The sequence below is a fragment of the Pezoporus occidentalis genome, unplaced genomic scaffold (genome assembly GCF_034315485.1).
Source record: "Pezoporus occidentalis ecotype Australia unplaced genomic scaffold, CSIRO_AGI_Poc_V1 ctg77, whole genome shotgun sequence".
NCBI lineage: Eukaryota > Metazoa > Chordata > Aves > Psittaciformes > Psittacidae > Pezoporus > Pezoporus occidentalis.
In genome coordinates, this window is record NW_026916126.1 from 229,764 (window position 1) to 242,396 (window position 12,633).

Sequence of the window (12,633 nt, forward strand, 5' to 3'; positions counted from 1 at the left end):
CCTTTAGAAGATTTAAGTGCCTGCTAAACAAATAAATGTAAAAAAACCTCTGCCTTATAAAAGCACTGAAATTGTGAAAGCAAGCCCCAAATAGCTGGAAATACACAGTTAAGGGTCCAATGCTAAATGGCCCAGATGTGAGTATACCCATATTATTCAGGGTACGATGAGAAAATGTTGTCTCAATAAAAGCTTTAGCCAGCTAACTGACATTTTTGGCAACTAAGTCCCATACTGAGGTCCTCTGAAAATGGTTCTTAAAATCTGAAGTGACTTCGGCTTTGAATATAAATTTTCTGCACGTTTAAACTAATTCCAATCATGCTGAGAAACACCGGCATGTATTTCCCCTCTAAAGACAATCTTATACCCAAACGTATGTCAGACCAAGTCTCATACGCATTCACAATTTTGTGCTACTGCTGATCAGAAGATGTTATTGCTATATGACTGTGGACTGGGCTCTGTAGAAGGCAGTGCTGTGGGAGGCTGTGAAGGTGTTTTATCTAAATAGATGTGTCTAGACCACTTAGATTTAGTATAGAAGATGAGTGCCTGATCTGGGAAGCATGTGACAGGAAAACTCAGCTTTGCTGTGCCGTGGACTATAGCGATTCAAAAGAAAGGCACTGAGAATTCTTAACCAGTGTTAGCTGACGATACTCTTTTTAGAAATGGGTCTATCCTGAGCTAAGGAGAGTAAGGGAATTACTGAAATACACACCTACCATGGAAAATTGCAACCTCAATGAAATAAATGTTGTTAAAGGTACAAGTAATGGGAAACACTGTGTTTCATTAAGAAGCAGTACAATGTAGTCTATAGGTAATAAAAGTTCCTAACTAGAAACAAAGTTTTACTTCATTCATAATTCAGCTTTTGGTTACCTCATTCCTGGTATTTTGAGTTTAATTTTCACAGAGATTTTAGCTTAGCAAAGTAATACAAACAGTACTATAAAAATCTAATATGTTTTTGAAAAATCTAAGATTCTAGAGTCATATGAATATATGAGAGTCTTTGCTTTCATTTGGGAAAAAACATTTCTGTCCCTCACACTTGCAGAGAGAAGTTAAAGACAAGAACCTTAAAAGCTGACAGAATGCAAAGCAAATGCTCTTCACATTGTTATATACCGAGGACTGGATATACTGTCAATCAGCTTCCTGATGAAGACAAGTTTCTTTTGTTTCTTATTGCATATATAAGTTCATAGTTCTTCTAAGCCCCTTATAGAGTATCACTGAAACAATAGAACTTGCTTTCTTGTATAATTAACTCCTGTTTTAGAATTTCTTTCTTCTCTCAAACCTGGACTTTATCATGAAGGATAGACTGTATTTTCCTTTAATGATAATAGCATTGTTCTCTCTGTTCTTTCCATTATATACATCATCTAATTTCTGCTGAAATAATAACAAGAAGATTATTAGTAATAGTAACAACACATTCTCATTACTTGTAATTTAAATTTGACCAAAGATTAAGGAGTTAGTTTTGAAATAAATGTTATCAACCTATATATAAGGTATCAAATCAACAGTAATTAGATGTTTCACTTAATAGAACATGTATCTCTATGGCTTAATATTTGCTACAAAACTACTGCCCAAGAAATAACTATCACAACACAACAATCTTCTTACTCAAAAGTAAGAAATGATGAAAATACATTGTGGGAAAACCAGCCTTCCCATTCTGCTCTTGGCACACCCTCATAAAAAGGCTATCCATAAAAGAATAACTGGGTATCTTGAAAACAGATGCCTCTAACTTCCTCAAGCATGGGGAAATGTCTTTCTTGAATGAGTTTTCTGAATGCTTTGGAGTTTTTGCACTTGAATTTTACACTGTAAGAAGCTGCTTTTTCTAACAAATTGGTCATACTTGGTATCAGTGGGAAGTGTTGAACTGGATATTTGTACTTCTTAGAAATAATTTAGTTTCCTGAGACTGAAGAATCAGTATTCTAGACCAATGAGATGGAAACTCAGGCTTTAGGATCAGTTCCCAAAGTCCTGATTCTGTGTATGTACAACTGATGTTGTGTTTACACAAGATAACATATATGTGTGCACCACCAACTTGTTATGTGATAATAAAAAGGTTAGGTTTCTGAATAAAAGACAAAGAGAAATGATGTAGTAGGAAAAAAAAAAAAAAGTTGAAATAGAAAAGTCATAAAGTCCTATATCAAGAAAGAATATATTGGATATGAATTTACTGTAATGTACCATCAGTTTTTCTTACATGTAATGAAAAATAATTCAGAATAATTGGAATTGCTCAAGAAAATCCAGATGACTACCCTGGCACATGGAAATATGAAAACTCTGTGACTTCTACCTAGCTCAAATCAGAAACATTTTTCTTTTTATAAATCCTCTCTACAAGTATGAGAGAGCAGTAGGGGCACTTCAGATTCAGACACTGGAGGCAAGAAAAAGAAATCTTTAGGGAAAAGCATTCCATCACAAAACAGATCCCTCCTAGGCTTTGCCTGCTCATTAAATTATTTCAGGTTAGCTTGATTTTTACTGTTTTTTACTCCCCTCTGAGTAAAATTCATAGCATCCATAATTCAAAATATTTTACCTGGAGTCATCTAAGGTCTCAGTATTCATTATTTCACTGTCATTGAAAGTAAATTTACAGACATTTGGAGTACACATTTTTGTAACAAATGAAGGAACATCAGTATTTTAAACCAGCTCTTCTGCCTCTGGCTGTCCTCATGCAGGTGTACCATGTGGCTTAACTGAGTGGGAGAACAAACACAACTGTTTACTGATGTGCCCTTACTGCTGGAGAATATCTTAATTGGATGTCCCTTTTCTTTGTAAATGCTTTAGGGCAGCCAGCCTTGCCCATTTCATTTTCTAGCCTGTAGCAAGTTCACACTGCTCATGTCACACACCGATTATACTGAAACCATTGTATGGCACAGCAGATCCACACTTCTGCATAATTCAGAGCTGAGACCTTGGACTTCCTCATTACCTTAGGGAGAAGAGTTTATACCGACTTGTCTGTACATCACTGACCTGGAAACCTTAGAGGTCCGACTGGATAAAAGAGAAGGGGCACACTCATATTCTCACTTTGTCTTCAGCCAAAATCACATCTCTGGCAGGGTGTTTAGAAATGTCTGGACCCTGAGGAGAGCTTTGCAGGTGCTCTCCAAGCTGGCAAGCCATCATGTTGCAAGAAAAGCAACCAACTAGCCTCTGACATAAGGAAGACATCCCACGGATACCAATTAGGGGTTGTAATGTAGATAGCTCTGTTTTACCCAAAGCAACTCAGGAACATGCTGCACACCTTGGCTACCTGAATAGCAGGAGGAGAAACTGATGGAACTAGAGAAGAAATTTCTTTCAGTATAACACTGGACTCTAAAAGGACTTTTCTAAGGAATTATCAAGGCATCACCATATTTGGTTACTTACTAAATGTCTTGTAATTATTCTCTTTCCCCAAAGTTTTTAAAATGGTTATCATTCCTAAGGACTGAATAGGTCTGTACAGGATGCTTCTTTGAATATCTTGGTTTTCAAATTGGCCAAATATATCAGGCTGAATGTCTGATACCTTCCTCTACTCTTTAATATTTGCTCTCCTACCCTGCTTGCTGTCCTTCAGCTATTCGCAGACAAGGTGATGGCATCATTTGGGTTAACAACGACCACCAGTTCATGGAAAGCATGCAAACAACAGGGAAAGATAAAAAACAAAGCTCATAGGGAAAATAATTTGGTTCTGGGTTTCATTTATATGCTCAGTTTTTAAGTATACTGAGACTATATGAGGTAAATTGCCAAACTCAGGCTATAAAGAAATTTCAAAATGCATATGGACTTTAAGGCAATATAAAGGAATTCTTGGACAGCTCCCTGAGGCTCAATGCAATTATGGTGGTTTTCTATTAATTCTGTGGAAGTGTTGTAAAATAATAACTTGGGGCAAAGAGTGGTCTTGTTTTGTATCCATTTCTGCTTCTCTATCATCTCTAAGGGACTATCCCCAGAAATTTAGCACAGCATTTCTTTCTAGTTTGCACTTTAACTGTTGCATTAAAATGATTTTCCCTCTCTCTTTTTTTCCTTTTTTTAAACTTTCAGATCAAGCAGTTCTCTCAACACACACAAGTACAGGGCTCTGTCATAATACTTCATATCTTTACATCATCATAAAGGTCCTACTATAAATAGGACAGCAAGTATTAAAACATCTTTTCCTTACCAGTCTTCCTTACAATGTGACAGGTCCTCTGAGAATGGAAATAGAAAATATGACAAAAATACGGACTGCTATCCCTGCTGGCAAAGATAATGGGCTTGGAACAACTACTGTATCAGTGTTCTCCCAGTCTTCCTCTTAGGGCACAATGTGACATGAATCTCAGGTATGGGGATTTTCTTACTGCAGAAACATCCAGAGAATTTTTATGGAGAAGAAGGGGCAGACAGCAGTGCTTGGTAACTTCATCAGAGCACTTTGATAGAGAGAAAAAGGTAGAGCAGTGGAAGGAAGATGATTGATTTTTTCTTGAACTGTGAAAAGATGTGAACAGAGGAAAGAGACGAGAAGCACAGCTGTTGGGTGAAACTGAAAGGCAAATAATAATTTTGTTATATTGGTACCATGATAAAACTATTTCTTGTGACCTTTGAAACCCTCTAAGGCCTCAAAGGCCTTTCTTTATTTTTCTCAGTTCCAAGAAAAAGGCCCTGCAGTCCAAACCAGAGACCCAGCTTGTTGTTTTCCCATTCCTTTCATTCCCTTTTTATTGGCAATTGCTTTAAAATGAACACTGTTGTATGTTCACTAAGAATTTTCTTTCCAGCTTACAATGCAGTTTATGATTTATTAAAAATAATTTAAAATATGTCACAAAATCATCTGAAAATTTCATATACGGCTTGCATGAAGTATGAACAAATCCTCATAGAAAGCAGCAATAAATCCTTTTGAGAAGCATGCTATCTTAAAGAAGTCACGTAAAAGTAATTTGAAGACAAACACAAATCCTAAAGGGACTTCACAGTGAATTTTTTAGCTCGTGCTCCTGATCAGTTGGAAGGTTTTATAGAGGCCACTTCTCTGACTCTTCCTTCAGAGTCTATTTACTTTTCCCTAACACTTTTTGGTGACATTCCTTCACCTTGTTTCAGAAAGGTTGTGCAAAGCCCAGCAAGTACCTAACACATAGGTCACACACTACTTATCCGCTTCCACCATTGATAACAGGTTCCTCCTTTGTTCCATCCATCTTTCACACATCTGTCAAGATATAATTATACAGCTATCCAGCATCCAGTAATGCCAGAGAAATTATGGGGTTGCAGGATGTTTCTAAGAAAAACATTGTACATCCACTGAGATTTAACGGAACAAAAGTAGTATTCTTTATGCAGAGAGTTTCTGTAGGGTCTGGTATCATTGTTCTTTTGGGCCTTGCTAAACTGTAATGTTACAATTTCCACTATTACCACCTAGGCTTTGCTGCACCATAGAGAAATACCTCTTTCTACTTACGAATACTTCAGGAAGTCGAGGAATGCGGATCCTGTTGGTAACTCAAAAAATTGAAAATATCACCTGTCAATCTACCTTAGAAACTTGAACTTTGCAAGGTCTTATGAGATGCAGACAGCTGGGGAGAAGAAGTGGACAGAACAGCATTGATATAATAATGCACTCCTCCATAGCAAGAAACCTATCAAGTACTCTTAGTAGAGTTTAACTACCTATCAGTAGGCTGCCATGTATCATATGCCATTGCCTATAGTCTGGTACTGGTTAGCAGTGCTCTGCCAAGGAGCAGAAGAGCTCTCAGGTTGATGTCTGCATCCTGTATCTGTGCACGAAGCTTTAGGAATAAAGGCCTTTGCTAATCGATGTGCTGCTTCCTCTATTGTGTCTCCCAGGTCCCCGGTGCCTTTTTGTAGGATAGGCTGTTTCTGATACTGAAATAATATTTTATAGCTAGTAGCGCTGCCTCTGCCCTGCAATGGCATATGTAAAGAGATACAGAAAATGGTTTCAAAAGGAAGCAAAGTGAGCTGGGAGAGCAAAAAGGCAGGCAACTGCTGCCCTAGGAACAGTCCTTTGGTACACAAAGAGGAAAAATTAACTGGAAACAACTTTCTAATGTAAATGAGTCTTATGCATGTCTGTATTTGTCTTCAATAGTCTCTGGTTAAGCAGAGTAAAAAATTTCTCCCATTTAAAAATCATATTTAAGCTTGCACAGGCTGTGCAGCTAGACAAGTTTTGGAAAAGAGAAATTGTCTCAAAATTTGGTCCAGAAGTAGATTATACATTTTGAGTGTCTCATCTACAAGTGTTTATAGGCACTGCTCCATTACCTAGATCCCATATTATGGCAGAAGTACAAGCTACCTCTCGCTGATTACAGATTTAACACAATGCAAACCTCTTAGAAACCAGTGAAATCAATGGAAAGCTTTTCACATACATCTCTGGGCATGATTCCTATTGGATGAATCTGGCACTGAGTAATTGCACTGGATTTAGTGCAACCTTTTGTAAACTTGTGAAGGAATGTATGCACTAAATGAATCAAGCAAATTAGGCACTCATTAAATCCACAAGTAGTTAAATTCTATATAAGTAAAACTCAGGCTCCTGAAGTCAAACATGTAGTAGCTCCAGATACAGGTGATTTAAACAGTGCATGAAGAAAATAGGAGTCCTTGTTTTGGGGGGGCCAGGGTTTTTTTAGGAGTTGAATGAGTTGCAATGAAGTTAGGTGTGAAGACCGTGCTGGATGGGATCCCTGAATGCAAGCACTGTTTTCTGGTTTTGTGACATGGAAAAAGAAAGTGGTTGAACTTTCTATTTGTACTCACTCATTGACTCTGTCAATTTGGCCATCTCTCTTTCTCTTTAGGGCTTCTCCTGGGGGAACAGACAAAATAAAAAGCAAACATATATATATGTATAATATGTATATGAATACAAATACACTTGAGTGCAAGTGACAATGAGAGGAAAGGACATTAATCCTTTATGTATTTCTATTTTATTTAGAATTTTAACTTTACTCCTAAAGTAAAAGCAGAGCCTGCACCTCTGGGGTTGGGTTTGTTTTTTTTCGCGTAGCCTCTGGATTGTATCAACTATGAAGAGTGAAATTTGTATTTTTTTCTCTGTGTGTGTGTGTATCTAGCTCGAGTAATTGAAGATATTCAATATAATGGAGGAGGAAATCCTCTGTTTTTCACTCTGCACTAAAATTTGCAAGTCTGTTAGGGCTTCTTGACAAAAGATATGGAAATGGCCATCACACAGAACAGATACACTGAAGGAAAGAAGGCGCTTATTTAGAAATAAATAAATTTCATATGGAAGCCAGAGTGATTGGTATAGTACTAGGTCTGACACTGAAATGAACTGCCTGAAGTACTATTTCATTTGATACAAGAGGGACCCCCAATGAAACCTGCTTGTCTTTGTTACTTGCCTGGGGCAACATTTTTTAAATCCAGTTTTGTTTTCCCATTTCATACACTTGTAGCTGTTCTAACTAAGCCTGTTCTGGCAGAAGGCTTGGTCAATCAAGAGCCCTTGGATTTGGTGGATTTCCCCTTACCAATGCCCCAAAGCATGCTTCAGCCAGAGCAATGAAGACGGAGTCTAATCTCCTGATTTCAGAGCCAGAGTTTGGGCTGAATTAAACATTCAGCCCTTCACAGCCCTTTAAACCCTAATTATCTGGTTTTGAGAAGATGTGGTGGGGCTGCTGTCACCGTTATGACCCCTAAAACTGTATAAGCATCTTCTGTGACAGTCCCAGCCCTGTGGGTAAGCAGAGTTAGCAACTACCCGTCCTTTACCCCACAGCTGTCTTCAAAATGCAAACAGCCCAGCTGTTCATGTGTTTTAACCACAGCTGACACAGTCCAGTTGGAAAAGCCAAAGGGAAAAGGACCAGATGTCAACCCTTATTAACAATTGGTGTGGGAGCCTGCCTCCACCTCTGTCAAGGCTGCAAGAGAGGGTCTTGGGGGCCATAGATGTACAGATGGCAGCTCTTGATCCAAGCAACCTTTTTTCCCTAAAAACCTCAGCAGAGGAGAGCCTTTTCTCCAAACTATGACTTTAATGGGCAGCAACACCAAACAGCTACCCCCAGCCTCCTGCATCAGCTCTGGGAAAAAGCGCAGGTTTCTGGTCAGGGCGGTCTGCAGTAGCTGCTATGCCTGGGGACCAGATTCAGCATGGTGGCATCTCTCTTTGGCTGGGTCTATATCAAAAAACAACAAGCCATGTGCTGAGAAGGGTATTAGAATGGTCCCTGTCACGCATTATTTGACAGTATAGGCATAGTTTTCCAATGCTATTTAGCTATGAAATGAGCAGGGCCTGTTGCAGAGCTGCTAGGCTGTCACAAGAGCTACCCTTCCTGCTTTATTTAAAAGAGTAGGATCACCTCATAACTTGAAAGAAGGTCTGTCCATCTCTGTCTTATCCCAACACTGGCTTTACCTAGTACAAAAAATCTAATAGAAATATTTTCTATATCAAATATGCTACTACTTGCACTTCAGAAAGATAGACTTCTGCTAAAAAAAGCTCATATTTCATACTAATAGGAAACATCTTAACACATGAAACAAGCAGATAATGCTTCAAAACTGTATGCATAACCCTTAGAGCATTTCATATTAAGAGAAAGGTTTAAGGTTATGTCCTGAATCTGTAGTGAGGTTAATGCCCTAATGCACCATTCAGCACCAGATTCATGCATTACTATGAAAAGAAAAAAAGAAGGAAAAAAGTAGTACAACAGTACAAGTTAAAAAAAACCAAAATATCCTATATGGCAATTTCTTGCTCAGTATTAATCATTAAATGAATGCACAGCACTGTGAAAAATTATCAGTAATTTGTGTCCATATTGCTTTATAGTGTGACCCTAAACCACTTCTTTTCACTGAAAAACTTACAGTTTATCAGGGACGAACAGTTGGGGAAGATCAGTGTTGAGCCCTGAAGAGGGAAGGTTGGATTTATTAAACTAATATGAAGCTGTGATTTTAAATATTAATATTTTGCTCTTGTATATTAATAAATACTTTTTAATAATTATGAGGTCTATCATAAGGACATAGAGTAGAATGTAATTTCCTTTTACTGTGAAAGTATTAAGTATAATATATAAGGAGAAAATTAGAAGATTATAAGTTTTTAAGCCTCTGAATCAAATACATATCAAGCTAATAATAAAATATTTGGTTTGAAGAAGCTGGTAAAGGCAAGCATTAACAGAATGTACTTCTTCCTCCAGTAGCGGACTGAGGCCACTGACAGGTAGGCACAGAAACTTTCACATGTAAGACCACATATCTTCACTGCAGCAGTTAGAGCACAGCAGATTAAAGAAGAACGCTGAATATCTATGTTTAGGATACTGTCACCTGTGTTAGTTTCCCTGTCAGAGAGATAACATGAAATGGCAGACAAGATTCAACTAATTCCTGCATTTGAAAATATTGAAAGAGTTTGGTTTACTTTTCCTAAGAGAAATGACCAGGGCTGCTGCAGTTCTGCTCTTTCTTCCTTGGAAGATAAAGGTATTCTTGTGTGAATGTCATTTTTCAATAGGACAGGTTAAAAAATGACATCCTATTTTCCAGGTACTCTATTTAAAAAATAAATAAATCTTTTTTACTGCTATCATTGAAGTTTAAAATCTGTATGAAATTATTATCTCAAGTTTTGCATTTTTCCCTTTCTCTAATGGTCACTAGTATGTGCACATATCCACACTATGAAGTCCTCCTGGAAACTGAGAAAATTTTTCTGCTTGTCTGTTTTATCAAAATGGCATATTTTGCTGTAAGAAATTTGGTTTTTGATAGCAGATAAAGAAGGAATTCCTTCCTTTCTGATGGAATGAGTTCTAACAGATTAACTTTGGAAAAATAAGCATTAAAACAAAACATATTTTTGGTCATAGCATCAGTAGCTGTGATTTTGAATATAGACTGACAGCAGAGAAAGACTTGTCATTTTTAAAAAAACAGACAAACACAGTGTTTCATTTCAGAACAGAACTTGCCTTTAAGGGTAGACTGTGGTAGTGTTCCCTCTGGAACACTGGGTAAACCAGAAGTGCCACCTCAGAAAGCACATAAAGAAAAACAGGTCCTTTTTTTTTCACGCTTCCTAACACAGTGAGGTTCATTTTTATTCCCCCTTCTCCTCCTCTTCTTTGTAGCTACGTAGTCAGCATGGAGTGATTTCTGCAGAGGTTTGAATCCATGAGCTGTTGCTGACTGTGTACCTATTCTGGGGCCAAGAACTGAAATCTGTCACAACCTGAGGGGAGCAGCAGATACAGGCTGCTGTGGTAAAAGACTGGATTGTGTGCAGACCTGTGCTAGCAGCCACCCTTGCATACCTGTGTGAGGCAATTACCATCTTCCTGGGTGCATAAAAAGCAAGAAATCCTGCTCTTCATATTTTAAATGGCATGCATTTAAAATGCAAGTGATATATTGTTTTGATGCAGGAAGGAATGTGTGAAACATAAATTGGAATTGGTATGTGAAGCATGCTAACTTCAGCTAGCAAAAATGACTATTTAAAATGCTTCTTTATACTTTTCGTACTGTTGGTAAGGTCTTTCATTCAGCTGAGGGTGTAAGAAAGAAGCTGCAAACTCTCCTTTTCTAGTGGAGTGGGTTTTCTTTTTTTCTTTCTTTTTTTTTTTTTGGGGATATTTCCTTCATTTAATCTTCCTTCAGACAAATGAACAGTTGCCCAGTCCTACAATATCTCAAGACTGTGGTGCTCTGTCTTGCACTGAATTTGTTCTTGAATTAGTTTAATGCTGTTGCAACATTCATGGGTTTACTGTGATGCTCTTAAGTACAAACACAAGAAAGTGTGGCTTTCACATCACTTTTTCCCTTCCCAGCCAAATAAAATCAGGCACCTTTGTATAAATCTCTTTTTGCCTGACTTCCCATGCTGCATGGTCTGACGTAGGTTCTGTCAGAGGATGACCAAGATAGGTGACAGTAATGACAACAAGGCAGTGCAGACTTAACTTTTTCAGGGTCATGCATGAGTGGAGAATGAAAAGTGCATCAAATTCCAGATATGAATCAAAACATGGTGTACCCAGGTCACTTGTCTTGTAAGGAAAATTCTTGGGCAAGAGAGTACATTATATTGTAATTTTCCTAATGGAAGGACATGGTCACATCCTGTAGCTTCCTCTTCAGTGGCTGTTAGCTTCGGCTGGCACAAATCGATGAGTTTGCTATCCTTGTTTTGTTTGTTTACTGCATGGCTAAAACCTTTGCCAGTTCACAACTGCAGAGGTGCACTAACATCCTAGGAATCTATTGAAGTAGTTATGGAACTTCGGCTAAAAATTTCCAACGGTATTTTGTCAGTCTGGTAATAGCTGAGCTATGGATCAGAACTTAAACACATTATATCCATTACACATATTTTTGTTAAGGTTTGTCACTTTTGAAAGTCATTCAGTAACAAATCCCTAGTAATTTCATTGATATATCCTTTAAGGCAATAGCTATTCAATCACTAAATGCAAATTCAATGAGCAAGATGGAAAAGAACCTTTTCTGAAATATTAGCTTAGAGTAATCTATCTTGGGATACCTTAAATTACTTTTCAAAGTACATGGAAATGGTGTTATGTTGGAAACACTATTAAATGAGAATTATAGAATTTCATTTTATATAGTGTCTTTCATGTTTGTGACATCTTCAAATGCTTTACAGTAATGAATTAGATACTGGTTGTTAGGCAATGGTGTGTAGGCAAATGCTGCACTCATTATGTGTTATTCATTTTAGCAATAGCCTACAGTCGGCTCTTAAAAGCATAGTTTATTTTAGGTGGAAAGGGATTGTTGGAGGGAGTTGGAGCTCTTCCTTATGAAAACTGCCACAGGAACTTTAATTTCTATCAGCACACATATCCAACAAAGCTGAAAAAACCTTAATAGCCCATCTTTACAACCTCTAATAATGAGATGTGTTATTGCATTATTTTACTATCAGTAAAATCCAAGCTGTAAGACCTGTCTAGATTTATGGGAGTTGCTTTTCATGCCTCCCTGTCCCAAAGCTAAAAAATATAGTGCATATCTTGTTTATTTTCATTATTCTGTCTTGCTTATCCCAAAAAAGGTGGTTGATGCAAAGAGCTTGTTTTGACTTGTCTTCTAGAATTAACTCTTGTGGCAGGGACTATAATTACTACATTTGTGCAGGACCCAGCACAGTGTGATCTCAAGCAAATTGGCTTCATCCTCAGCTTTAAAGGTGAGAATACTAGCAAGCAATCTTCATTTCCTTGCAGTGATCCCAGAGTTTGAATTGCTAAGAATACATTTCAAAGGATTATCCTGAACTTGCCACAAGAGGTGATTTCAATTTGCACCAGTTGGAATGAGTTTAAAATACAGTATTTGAATAGGTGGAGTCAGCAGAGTTCACTAAGGGTGTACCTCAGCTCCGTTCATTAGAGTTACAGATCAGTAGTGGTGAGTATGGCACATTAATGTGTTCAGATGTCATAAAGCACTCTCAGTATTTGATATAAGATGCTTTACATGGAAGAA

General features: G+C 37.6%; 1 protein-coding gene across 4 annotated transcripts in view; it reads right to left on the reverse strand.

The window, feature by feature from the left end:
• Window positions 1-12,633, reverse strand: part of KCNJ6 (potassium inwardly rectifying channel subfamily J member 6) — a 175,245-nt gene that overhangs the window by 110,424 nt on the left and 52,188 nt on the right. The window contains exon 2 of one of the 4 annotated variants that reach the window (XM_062602463.1): window positions 6,877-6,925. The exons of 2 other annotated variants lie outside the window; for them this stretch is intronic. In XM_062602463.1, coding sequence (XP_062458447.1) covers window positions 6,877-6,901 — 25 coding nt within the window. In that variant the 5' untranslated portion in view covers window positions 6,902-6,925. Of the gene's footprint in view, window positions 1-6,876; window positions 6,926-12,633 lie in introns of those variants that run through there. One more of the 4 variants, XM_062602465.1, reaches the window with a different exon arrangement.